The sequence below is a fragment of the Fopius arisanus genome, unplaced genomic scaffold, assembly GCF_000806365.1.
Source record: "Fopius arisanus strain USDA-PBARC FA_bdor unplaced genomic scaffold, ASM80636v1 scaffold00036, whole genome shotgun sequence".
Lineage (NCBI taxonomy): Eukaryota > Metazoa > Arthropoda > Insecta > Hymenoptera > Braconidae > Fopius > Fopius arisanus.
Window position 1 is genome coordinate 308,388 of NW_011887775.1, and position 11,499 is coordinate 319,886.

The 11,499-nt window shown below is 38.0% G+C and overlaps 3 protein-coding genes and 2 long non-coding RNA genes across 12 annotated transcripts in view; 3 read left to right on the forward strand and 2 right to left on the reverse strand.

Annotated features, from left to right (window-relative positions):
* LOC105266079 (uncharacterized) overlaps window positions 1-2,577 on the forward strand; it is a 152,762-nt gene extending 150,185 nt beyond the window's left edge. The window contains exon 8 of the long non-coding RNA XR_892132.1: window positions 2,494-2,577. This is a non-coding gene — a long non-coding RNA (uncharacterized lncRNA). The remainder of the gene's footprint in view (window positions 1-2,493) is intronic.
* Window positions 517-5,579, reverse strand: LOC105266075 (CDK5 and ABL1 enzyme substrate 2). Of its 3 annotated transcripts, none has more exons than XM_011303969.1 (9): window positions 5,123-5,579; window positions 4,355-4,729; window positions 3,412-3,648; window positions 3,021-3,059; window positions 2,639-2,724; window positions 2,453-2,559; window positions 2,272-2,378; window positions 1,890-2,094; window positions 517-1,661 (listed from the first exon to the last, which is right to left on the reverse strand). In XM_011303969.1, the coding sequence occupies exons 1-9, from the start codon at window positions 5,521-5,523 to the stop codon at window positions 1,521-1,523; spliced, it is 1,698 nt and encodes a 565-aa protein (XP_011302271.1). In that variant the 5' UTR covers window positions 5,524-5,579; the 3' UTR covers window positions 517-1,520. The 3 variants fall into 3 exon arrangements, with proteins under 3 accessions (XP_011302271.1, XP_011302270.1, XP_011302273.1); XM_011303968.1 differs by having other exon boundaries at window positions 3,412-3,663; XM_011303971.1 differs by lacking the exon at window positions 3,021-3,059 and having other exon boundaries at window positions 3,412-3,663.
* LOC105266073 (gamma-interferon-inducible lysosomal thiol reductase-like) lies at window positions 2,665-8,376 on the forward strand. Of its 6 annotated transcripts, XM_011303964.1 has the most exons (6): window positions 2,665-2,766; window positions 4,382-4,502; window positions 6,698-6,952; window positions 7,173-7,361; window positions 7,502-7,822; window positions 8,116-8,376. In XM_011303964.1, exons 3-6 carry the CDS (start codon window positions 6,797-6,799, stop codon window positions 8,200-8,202), a joined length of 753 nt encoding a protein of 250 aa, XP_011302266.1. In that variant the 5' UTR covers window positions 2,665-2,766; window positions 4,382-4,502; window positions 6,698-6,796; the 3' UTR covers window positions 8,203-8,376. The 6 variants fall into 6 exon arrangements, with proteins under 6 accessions (XP_011302266.1, XP_011302269.1, XP_011302268.1 ...); XM_011303967.1 differs by lacking the exons at window positions 2,665-2,766; window positions 4,382-4,502 and adding an exon at window positions 5,391-5,411; XM_011303966.1 differs by lacking the exons at window positions 2,665-2,766; window positions 4,382-4,502 and adding an exon at window positions 5,627-5,707.
* On the reverse strand, window positions 8,281-9,811 carry Spf45 (splicing factor 45). Its single transcript, XM_011303961.1, has 2 exons — window positions 8,852-9,811; window positions 8,281-8,681 (listed from the first exon to the last, which is right to left on the reverse strand). The coding sequence occupies exons 1-2, from the start codon at window positions 9,704-9,706 to the stop codon at window positions 8,394-8,396; spliced, it is 1,143 nt and encodes a 380-aa protein (XP_011302263.1). The 5' UTR covers window positions 9,707-9,811; the 3' UTR covers window positions 8,281-8,393.
* On the forward strand, window positions 9,623-11,023 carry LOC105266071 (uncharacterized). The gene is made up of 4 exons (XR_892131.1): window positions 9,623-9,713; window positions 9,820-10,026; window positions 10,373-10,497; window positions 10,710-11,023. It is a non-coding gene; the product is annotated as an uncharacterized lncRNA (long non-coding RNA).
* Window positions 11,024-11,499: the final 476 nt, after the last annotated feature.

Consider the following 11,499-nt stretch of genomic DNA (forward strand, 5'->3'; position numbering starts at 1 on the left):
CGGTTTTTTATACGAAAAAAAGAGGAAGCTGTAGAAATACCAATTCCTTTTACGGATTCATAGGGTGGGGACTGCGACCGTGACCTCCACGTCGTTTTCCATTATGAAAGAGGGAGGGTAAAGGATCGGGATTATTATGTAGTTGACGATTGCTTGTGCTGACTTTTATGTAATGATGATTGGATTTCTGTGGGATTGACGCGGTTTCTGGAGAAGAATATAGCATGCGCGAGAAAATCTAATCGAAAAGTATCACACGTTTTTGAGAATTCATTATCGGCGGATACTGACAAGTAATTTTCACCTGCATTCATTAATTATAATGAAGATGGGAAATCGATTGGAAATCGATAGATGGCAAATCTTCCGATCAATCATCGTTTAAAAATAGATGATTGATCGGATTAAAGTGGTTTTTATCATGGAAAAAGGTAAAGATGCGTCGAAAGTGACAGCATAATCGTGCACCACTCGATCGAAGATGGGCAAATTGGATTGAATAATTTCAACAAGAAATTTTCCTTCGAATCTAAACGATTCGTTTAGCATTTATATGGCATATACGAGTATTAATATTCCATGTACATTCGGTTAAGTACTACATAATAATTCTTCTGTAACATGTATATTTCATTCATAGACTATATAGATAATAATCAAATAATTTAATAAACGGCATTAACAGACTAGCATCGGTAAACCGCAATTGTTTATCCCGAAACGATTTACAATCACGTAATTGAGGCTGAAATCATTAGGAGTACAACTATTTTCAACTAATGATGATGAAAATATAATATCAAGTATTATTTTTTTGATTAAATGAAGAATTCTTGACGACTAAAATAAAGCATAAAAACGTTTAATTCAAGTAAAATTTTGATCACATGATAATGATTAAATAAATGTATCAAGTTCATAATCACTCGTAACTCCATACCTTCATGCATAATTACCCTTTTGCGTGGATTAATGTACATCTGGCAACAGTATATATACAAAAAATATATGCCTCTATGGGACTTAGACTATGACGTAATAGTTTTTAAAATCAAGTACCATGAGCCTTTTAAATTAAAATAACCTTAAATTACTGATGTATTTATCTACGAAACCATGAAAATTTTAACGGATAAAATTGAGCGGATATTTACAAAAAGTAAAAACTGAAAAATCATAAAGTCAAGGGTAAAAACAGTTTCCACTTCATCTTGTTTATGAAAGTGATTAATCTAGTTTTATCTTGACCTACATGACTCATCCTCTCGTTTCAATGATATTTATAGCACAGATAAAATGGCCTTATAAAACTCTGAAAAGTTTAAGAAGTCACTAAATGTTAGTCTTTGATATCCAAGTGTTCTTACTGCGAAAATATTCAAGTATTCAAGTTGGGGGAATTTCTCGGATAAATAAAGGGATTTTTTAAGGTACATTGGGCTTGCGATATCTCTTGTCATCGATTAAGATTAGAATGAGAATTTCCTGCAGTTTAATACGCACGTTATCCCGAAAATGGGTCAAGACTCGTAGATGAGACGTTGGTAATGGGGGAATATCTCCCACGTGGGTAAGTGGAGACCAAATTCAAGGGCAACTAGCACAGCAAATTCCGAAGTGATTAGGTCCTTACGATTTAAACGAAAAACACTTTCCGTTCTCTGCAATAAAAATTTTTCGGAATTAATAATTGTTAAAAAATTCCATGAACAATCGGAAAATGTTTAATCATGAATTAAAGAACCCAATTGCATATTCTTAGAATTCTAAGGTATTAATCCCAGAATATTCTCAGAATTTGCAATTAAATTTTTATCTTGATAAATTATCTCGACTCAGCAGTTGACAGAATCAATTATGATGATGGGAATAGTTTACTGGTGGCTTACCTCAATAAGCGACTTAAGTACATCTCCTTTGACGTCGTTGAGCTTAGCAGCCAGGAGTAAACAAGCACCGGCGCAGAGTTTCCTAGTTTGTTTTGTCACGACGTTTCGCAGTATCAGCTTTTCGAAGTACACGTATGCCATTGCGACTGTCAGAATGTCAATGCCGTATTCCATTTTCGCTATTTTACGCATTTCCCGTTTTAAACTGAAGCAAAAAGACAAAGACATTTTTTTTCTACGCATTTCCATCACGCAAAATTTATTTTATAATATATGGGGATTACCTATAGAATTATAAAAATAGATGAATCATGGGATATAGAATGAATAGAGAAATTGTTTTGAACGCGCAGGCATTCAATATTTATTTTTAAATCCTTACCTTCGCAATTTGCTGAGCGTCAGTTGAATGTGTGGGAACTTCTCTTTAAACTTGTCATTCAACTCCTTCTTCAAGTCCGAAGGCCGCACGTAATCAATAACGGACGCCTGAAATATTCAAAAGATTAGTCAGCGAATTGGCATGAATTTTTTCAAATGACAATTGTTTATTGACACCATACCATATACGATGTGAATGTTAATAGAGTCCGGTGTTTTCCAGCTATCAATTCAGGATCATCCAGAAGATTGGGATTGTACTGGAGAGTCTGCTCGTCCCACTCAATAACTAGATACCATGAAATAAGAGAATAATGAAATAGAAGATCGTCGTAGAATTGAAATGCTTGAGGATATTGTAATTTCACCTTTCGACTCGTTCACTAGAGACAACGGTGGAGATTCCGGAGGCATATGAGTCGGTCTGTGAGTCGCCGTGTCATAGGAGAGACACCTGAAACAAATATCGCCACGTCACACTCGTATTTCCATTGAGGTAACCATCAACAATGCATTTTTTCCGTTTGGAAACTCAATCTGGATAAAAATTGTGATTTTCTGATGCCAAATTAATAATAATCAGATATCAGTGCCCATTACCCCAGTGATAAAAAAGCAATTGATGAGAATCAGCAGAAAGATAAAACTCATGCACAAAAACAACAGTCAAATCCGTTCCAAATAATCATCAAATAAATAAGATAAAAATATTGGAGAAATTTTCCGTTGTGGAAAATAGCATTTGGTTACCACTTTGTGTGATCCAGATTCCACGTTATTGTTTTTGTCCTGGAAAAAAATCGGAACGTGTCTGGCATTTCGATAAATGACTACTTAACTGATTAAACTAGATTAATTTCATTAATTGAATTAATTCATCAGTAATTCCATAACGTAAAGAGTCAATTGGATTTTCAGAGGATATCTCTAAATCTGAGGGAGATAGGGAAATTTTCGTGAGGATATTTTTTGAAGCTCGTGTTTCACTGTACAAAAAAGATCCCGAGGAAATTTTTCGTATCTTCTTTGGATGCGGAGATATGATCTGAAAATGGAACCTCGACAAAAGGAAACTTGTTACTTCAATTATGACTCATTATTTGAATACATTAAATTGGCATCGGATAATGAGAGATAGTACCTGGATACTACATGATGTTTATTCGTCATGACTTGGGAGAGCTCGATGGCCTCGCTGTCACTGAGGTGCAGCCTCTTATCGCGCTGAAACTGCCTCGAAGGCACCAATAATTGACCGTATGATATCTCTTGACCGTCCTTCCCATGTTCAATACCCAAAAGACCGAATGGGTCCAGATTATCATTTATTGCGGACAGAGGACGAGGTCCTGAGGTATTTCTCCGACGTCCCGTATCCCTGCGTACGTCAGACCTTAATGAAAATCGTGGAATCGATGAGAGGATTGACAGCACAATTAATCCTCGACAATCACTATTTTTCCTTCTATTTTTCTAATTATCCGGAAAATCACTGAGTTTAGAGAAAAATCTCAGGACTATTACATTCCGAAAAATAAAATATCCCATAAAAAAGTTCAATGACTTTAAACTGATAATCAACTCATTAATCAACTCATGAGATAATCTTTAAACAGTTAATGAATATTTTTTGACATTTCAATGATCAACGCATTTATTCACTCAGACGTTTGTCTTTACTGCGGCCTATGTTGCATCCACAATTATCTGTCTATTACGATAATTAGTGATAAAGTTAGAACATTTAGAACATCTACGGAGGAGATTAGACATTATTTGATACCTGCGTAGAATACGATTAGAAACCGTGGTGTTTATGAAGCCAGTCGTGCTACACGATGTACTTATGCTGCTCATAATAATCCAAGAGATAAAATCATTTTAATGTCTCGTTAGGTTCATCAATGAGACATGATATGAGGACTCGTTAAACTAATGACAATGAGACCTTAATGATTTGCACCACAAATTATTATAAAACCCACACAAAGTACATTTAAAAAAAAAAACTCCCTCAAGGAAAATTAATGGAAATCAAAGATCATGTGATTTTTCTCGCTATGAATAAACGAAATAAAACTCACCAGCTCGTGCGTTGATTCTTGTTGTAGGGCAATGCTGAAAAAACAAGGAATGGCACGCGTTTGGAGGACACCAGGACCAGTCTATCATCCCCAAATCGTTGGCCATTGATCGGTCGTTGCATCATACGCAATTCCCTCGTTACTTCAGGTATGATAACAGCATTTCCACATAAAGGTTGAATATTATTCAACCCTTTGACCTTCGATTTAGAATGGGATTTAGAACGCAACGAGCCAATGCTCTCGTTGCTGCTGTTGTAGTGGTGTTTTATGTCCTCTGAGAGGGTTGACGTCTGGTGAACGATGCGTCGTTTGTAGTGGAGAGAGCCAACTCGTCTCTCAGGAAGGGAATAATCACTTCCAGCTGTTCCAGCCCTAAAATAACAGCGAAAAGTCAAAAAAGCTTGAACTCCGCATTAACCGCGATTATATCTCGTCGATGAGCAAATTTATTGAAAAAAGTCATATAGAATTATATGTAGAGCATCTAATTTCAGACAGAAAATCCCTTTGACATTTTTCTTCACATCCACCGGCTCCGGAAAGAACAGCAAAACTCTGCCGACGCATATTTTTTTCACCTGAATTACATAATGTTCCGTGATTACGGAATTATCTCGTTAACGCGCGGTCCACTCGAAAAACGTCAGAGGGCTTTTTTATAGTTCTAGTAGTGTCCCGCATGAAATTCTTATGACTTTTTTCTGTGAATTCAGTTTCCGGTGAGATATGGGGGAAAATAACAAAAAATTTAAGATAAATTCTGACCTCTCCCTGAACGACCCGTGAATGCTTGCCAAAAGCGGCTGAATTCTCTCATTATCCACAAGTGCTGATACATTGACTCTTCCACTGCTCGATATGCCATCGGAATCCGAACTAAACGAGTAATGTTCAACAATTTTCTGTGCAACTTCAGGGGTCTCTGCTTCCCTAATGTGTAAAATATCTGGCAGGCCATCAACAGTTTCCTCGGCCGATGTGTCAGCATCGCACTGTGTTACACAATTTTTCGGCACATCACTGTGCAGACGCCTGTGTATAACACCGTTGTGGGGTAACAGTGATAAATTAGTGTCTCGATGACTTCCATCGAGTGATATATTTGACAAAAATGTTAGCGCAGCAAGTCGTCTACGTGAATGATTCTTCTTGAGGGCTGCTGCCATTAAGAGAATTATTATTGAGCCTTCGCTAGTTATTAATTTCTCAATCCTCAATTTTTAGTCCAATTTTTGATTTTTCTATATTTTTCGTGTTGCTTCTTCTGTTTCGGGTGAAAAAAATGAGTGAAAAATTTCGCCTGGGTCCTCTTCTTCTTTCGTTGAGACGTTCTAGTGTTAATTCGTTAAAGTAATGCCCTAATCACTGATTTATTCACTAAATAAGAGGTAATATGGATCACAATTCATTGTCACCGGTGAAACACTTAGTTCTTGCGTTCATCACTGAATTTGCACGTTGGGCGTACAAGTTAATCTCCATTTTAACAGTTTTAATGACAATTAGCATGCGATTTTATTATTCAACAACACCGGAACGTTACCGATCGACTGGGGCTCGTTCACCTCGCAATCGCTTTTACGCAACACGAAAACACGAACTCGTTTTCATTGGGGTGATGGGAGAGAGGGATTTTATCGTCCAGCTGGTATCGACCAATCCCATTTTAGAGAGAACGTAGGGATTTTTATTTGAAGCGAGACTTGACAGTTCAAAATTCTGGAAACTCTAAATTTTTCCATTTTCGGTCATTTCTTTATATTATCACTGGATATTATTAAACAAATCATGTCCTTTATAGTCAACAGTTTCAATTTTTACTGCGTGAAATTTCACGGCGTTTATTCAGTTCTTATCAGCTGATAAGAAATGATAACGAGCCACTATTCAAATATTCTAGATTTATTTTGGAGCAAAGTCCAGCAGGAAACTAATTCTTTCCCCGATTTCTCACAAGTCAGTCGAAAAATTGATATATATATTTAAAAAAAAGTAATCAATAAAGCAAACATCAACTCATCATTAAACATCAATAAAAAAATGACAGAAAAATTCCCTAAACTCCGGAGTTGGTACAACACTGATAAAACGGTTTCCTTTCCGCTTAAGTCTCCAGAATTTATCACTAGCCCCACCTCCTCCCAAAACATGTCCCCAATTTTCCCTTCCCTCTCCCCGGAATTATGCTGATTTCGATAAGTAAATAAATCAATCCAATAACTGAAGAAATTTGTAACTCAAGACTGAAAATTACCGTGAAGGCATGGATAAAAACCGAATTAATTTAAATCGAGTTGCACAACTTGTATTTGTCATTGTTAATATTTTTTCATTTGTCAGGGTCACGCCTGCAATGACGTGTAGCAGTTGGTCAGGAGTTCTGCTGTGAGCTACATACGATATGATAAGCAGTAGTTTAGAGAATTTGAGAGGATCTTTATGGGGATTTCGGTGGATTCGAGCGGGAAGAATTCAGACTGGGGGAAAATGGTCCTGAGGAACTTGGGAGGTGCCAGGTGGTGGTTCAGATTCACCGTTATAGCACTAGCTGTTGTTTTTCTCTGGATATTCGTGCGAAATGACAGGATTGACGAGGTAATTCATCAGTTTAAAAATATCAAAGGTATCCTGATGAGATGGGATCAATAATTACAGTGGCAATAAGAGAAGTCATTAGAAAAAATCATGAAAATTTTTCAAGTGCATGTAAAGTGAGATTTATGCATTTTATCTACTTCGCGAATGTTCCAATGACTCAGGATCCCTTAAAAATATTTTTTACTTGCATTTGGATCATTCATGAGATAATCCACAGGTGAGAGACTTTGGGAAACTATCGGTGATGCCCAAGCCAAGGATAGAAGTAGAGAAAGTTAAAATTGCAGTCTACTACGAGGCACTTTGCCCGGATTCGAGAAGTTTCGTTCTCCGACAGCTAGTGCCAACATATCACGAGATACCTGACAACGTAGTCGTGCAAATGATTCCATATGGAAAGGCCACGGTGCGTAAACAATAAATGATTTTTTACGAGACGACACGAGAGATAAGTTCAACCGAATATTCATTATTATGGTTTTGTTTTCCAAAATGAGGGATTTCGGGGAAGAAATTCGAATTTTTGTTAATTGACTGAATTTTCAGACTATACCGGGACCAACCGGATATTCCTTCGACTGCCAACACGGCCCCCGTGAGTGCGAGGCCAACACAATTCACGCTTGTGCTATTGATGTGATAAAAAAAACTTCTCTTCAATTGAAATTTCTTGCGTGTATGATCGAGCACAATATATACCCCCAGAATATAACGCGCACGTGTGCTGAAAAACTCCACGTTGATGCTGAGCCAATATTTCAATGCTACAAGAGTCCACGAGGTGCTGAGTTATTAGCGAAATACGGGGAAATGACGCACGCACTGTCACCACCTGTCAAGTTTATTCCCACAATCACTCTTAATAATGTGAGTAAATACTTGGATTCATTTAATCAGTAGAACTATAAATTACACTGAGTAACTAAACGAAAATGTTTGAATGGGAGTCTATCCAAGCAATGAAACTGCAATTAAAAATTAAAAAACAATATTTCAATGGGAATGAAATCTAAGGGAAACGACTGGACTTATGACTAAATGTTGTTATATTTTTTTATAGCTTGTGAGATTTGGCACAAAAAAAAATTTTCTAGAATGCCATTCGTTACCGAAATAATTAGCTATTGAAATAATTGAATGGGTGTCATCTTCTGTTTCAGGATCAGGGCAATCAAATAGAAATATTAAAAGACTTGTTGCACAACGTCTGCAAGCGATTCAAAAAAGTACCTGCTGGTTGTCACTGACTGCAAATGCCAAAAAACCCTAGGAGAAGTGAGTTATCAGTGAGAGATCAGACGAGTAAACTGAGCAATTCCACAAAATATCAAATATTTACAATTTATCAGGAACTGGATACACGAAAGAGAATGTATTGGATAGGTATTCTGTAAATATAAATATCGTAAAGGTTAATTAAGCGATTTCAGGTGTTGATTCAGTCGAGTAGTTGATAGTTGTCCAGTTTTTCGCTGGAGTAAAATCCAGCCCGGACCTGTCTACCCCCGAAAAATCTCCCATTGAGATCCACCACAGCTTTGATAGCACTCTCTATCCTCTTGAACTCGACGAAGATACGAACAGCCTCTTCTGCCTGGACATCTGGCACCTCCTGGATCACAACCCTTGCAACATCTCCATACTTCGTGTTGCACTCGTCCTTAACTTCAGGCTCAAGATCCTCATCGACTTCACCAGGACCTACCATATTCCTAAGAAGAACCACCTGTAAATAATGCAGCATTTTTTTTTAATCAAAATTCAATTTCCTAAATCTCTCCCTCAACTCCATGCAATTAAAAAAAAAACATCTATAAAAAAATACGAAATTATCTCATCACTGACTGATGGTTGAGCCCGATAAATTATGTATAAGTAAGCAGAGTAAATAATAACCTTGCTAGGACTCTTCATGATTTCAGTGATGCTGGGTTCATCACTCCCCTGTCCTGCACTAGGAGGTGATGGAACAGTCGGAGGTGGAGGCATCAGCTGTTCCCTCTCCCCCACGATTCTACCGCCTCTCTTGCTGGTTTTCTCTACCTGAAGAGCAACACTCATCCCCTGCTCCTTCTTTCCGAGGCCCTGTCCCTCCTTGAATCCATATTTCGCCATTATTTTGGCAGCAACAGACGACGTGGCATACCCCATACCTCCACCACCCCTGGGTGGTCCAGGTGATGAAACAGGAGCAGGAGAGGACACGAGAGGCTCTGAGGATTCCTGAAGAGATGGTGGAGGTGCTATAGCAGCCCCCACAGTGACCCTCGACGTCGTAGACCTCTCCTCATCCCTCTCTGGAACAATCATCGTGCTAGTGGTGTTGCCCACTGGCTCCTCAAATCTCGTCGTATCTCTTCGCCTCTTCCGTTGCTCTGCCTCCTGATCATACTCCTTCTCCTTTATGTCCCGCAATTCCTTCACAACTTTGTCGTACTCATTTGGCCACATGGGGTCGTATTCATTCACAACATTCCAATCAAATTCACCGGATGTTGCCGTATTGTTGGGAACCGAGGGGAAGATGTTGTTGGCAACTTCGTCTTCTGGTTCTCGAGTAAGTGCTGTTTTTGATTTCAGGTCTATCACTGGTGGAAGAACTGCTGTTGCTTTACGATATTGCTCACGTCTTGGCTGAGTTGTTGCTGCCTTTTTCAATTGCAGCTGAGACTGTAATAATTTTATCCCCGATGACCATCCCGCCACCTTATCTGCAGCTCTGTGCTTGTCAAAATCGTCGTATAACGACATTTTCGAGGTTTGTTACTTAATTTTTAAAATACATAACCTCTGGTTCTTTCACGATACACACGATACAAACACGCCATAATCCACCATTTTAATAATCACAATGATAAAAACAGATGGAATTGCGAGAAAATTCAAACCAGAGAGGATTGACTAAAGTCGAGGCTCAGTTCTAGGCATTTGAGTGACCCCACCACCATTCTAGAATCTCACCCCAAGGGAGAGAGAGGGCGCCACACGCAATGCGCTGGCGTGTCTGCCCGTCAGCCGACTCGGTAACAGCCTCAGTAGCAGTCCCGCTGTCAGAGGGAGCAGTTGAACGGGTGAGTGTTACCTTCTGCGTTACGAAATTGCTTTCTGTTTTTTATTATAACATTTCCATGCTCCCCTGATACTTTTTTCAAGAATTTTGAATTTTCGAATTTCCGTGAATACCTCCTCGATTCTCATGCTCCCCCGATATTGATAAAATCGCGATTATCTCGCTTCCTATGGGTCCTAGCGCGAAAATAATGCATCCTAGGAAGGATGAATTTCCAAGAATTTCCAAAAAAAAATGTTCAAAAAAAAATTTTCAAAAAAATTTTCAAAAAAATTTCAAAACATCTCAATTTTTTATTAAGAATTTTTTTTATTAATACAATTTTTTTTTCTATTGATTATTCTCAGACTTTTGGAGATTATAGCCTCCGAGAAGTCGAGTTGGTCGAACAAAACAATTGCAGCAGTCGAATTCAAAATCCACTATTGGAACATCGAATTGCAGTCAATTATCTCAATCACCACTAATTTCGGTAATTATCGAATTTGTGAATTACTCTCTTTTCTCAAGAATGCGTATATAGTTTTAGAGTCTTGGTTACTGGAATATTACTTGTAATTGTTGAGAATGGACGAATGAATATTCCTGAACAATTTTTTATTATTTTGTATTCATTTATATGAATTCAATGATTCAATTCATCAGAAATTCAATAATTTTTCTATTTTTCCACTCATGTTTTAGGTTTTCACGACGGATGCGCAGTTCTCCAGGTAGCAGAGAAAAAGAATATCAACGACGATGGCATGACTCGTGGAGAAAACATAAACCACTGGAGAAGTCGGTAAATAAACGTCCATACCCTCCTCCAGGAGGCCTCCACCACTTGTCAAATGCGCCTACACCTGGATAACAGCTAGAATCCACATTTTCAGACAACTCCAAGAAAATAATTATCATAAATACATGATATGAACTAATTATAATATGTAAAATTGAATTGTATCGTTTTCGTAATGAATGTTTATAAATAAAAACAAAAAAACGGAATGAATCATCATTATTGGTGTTATTATTATTATCCCTAACCGAGTTATTATTATTATTATTATTATCGATCCTAGCGCCATCTACGGGGCGGGGGTGGGGGCTCCAGCACCCATAAGTGCCTATGTTGGACTTCAGTAGGGTTTGAATGATTTGACATCGATTAAATTTGAAATTTTCAAACTTCCGTGGATACCTCCTCAATTCTCATGCTCCCCTAATACTTTTTGAAAAATTTTGAATTTTCGAATTTCCATGAATACCTCCTCGATGGGTCCTGGAGCAAATTTTTGAAAAATGGCCTTCCCCCTATACTCTACACCCCCGCTGGCATACGATTCTCCATCATTTGAACCCTGCTGGAACGCGAAATATGCACTTTTATGTTTTCCAGCGCTCCAAAGAGAAAAATGCAAATATCTCGGCTCCTATGGGTCGGAGAGCAAAATCCTTGAAATCTGGACCCCCCCTAGAGTATACACCCCCG

Bases quoted from the DNA above. Each gene is read 5' to 3' on its own strand.
- LOC105266075 (XM_011303968.1), bottom strand. From the start codon at position 5,523: ATGGCAGCAGCCCTCAAGAAGAATCATTCACGTAGACGACTTGCTGCG. The intron at 4,730-5,122 runs GTCAGAATTTAT...CTGTTATTTTAG, and splicing joins CACGGGTCGTTCAGGGAGAG to GGCTGGAACAGCTGGAAGTG. The intron at 1,662-1,889 runs GTAAGCCACCAG...TTTTTATTGCAG, and splicing joins TACTTAAGTCGCTTATTGAG to AGAACGGAAAGTGTTTTTCG.
- LOC105266073 (XM_011303964.1), top strand. From the start codon at position 6,797: ATGGGGATTTCGGTGGATTCGAGCGGGAAGAATTCAGACTGGGGGAAA. The intron at 6,953-7,172 runs GTAATTCATCAG...GATAATCCACAG, and splicing joins GAAATGACAGGATTGACGAG to GTGAGAGACTTTGGGAAACT. The intron at 7,823-8,115 runs GTGAGTAAATAC...CTTCTGTTTCAG, and splicing joins CCACAATCACTCTTAATAAT to GATCAGGGCAATCAAATAGA.
- Spf45 (XM_011303961.1), bottom strand. From the start codon at position 9,706: ATGTCGTTATACGACGATTTTGACAAGCACAGAGCTGCAGATAAGGTG. The intron at 8,682-8,851 runs GTTATTATTTAC...CATTATTTACAG, and splicing joins TCATGAAGAGTCCTAGCAAG to GTGGTTCTTCTTAGGAATAT.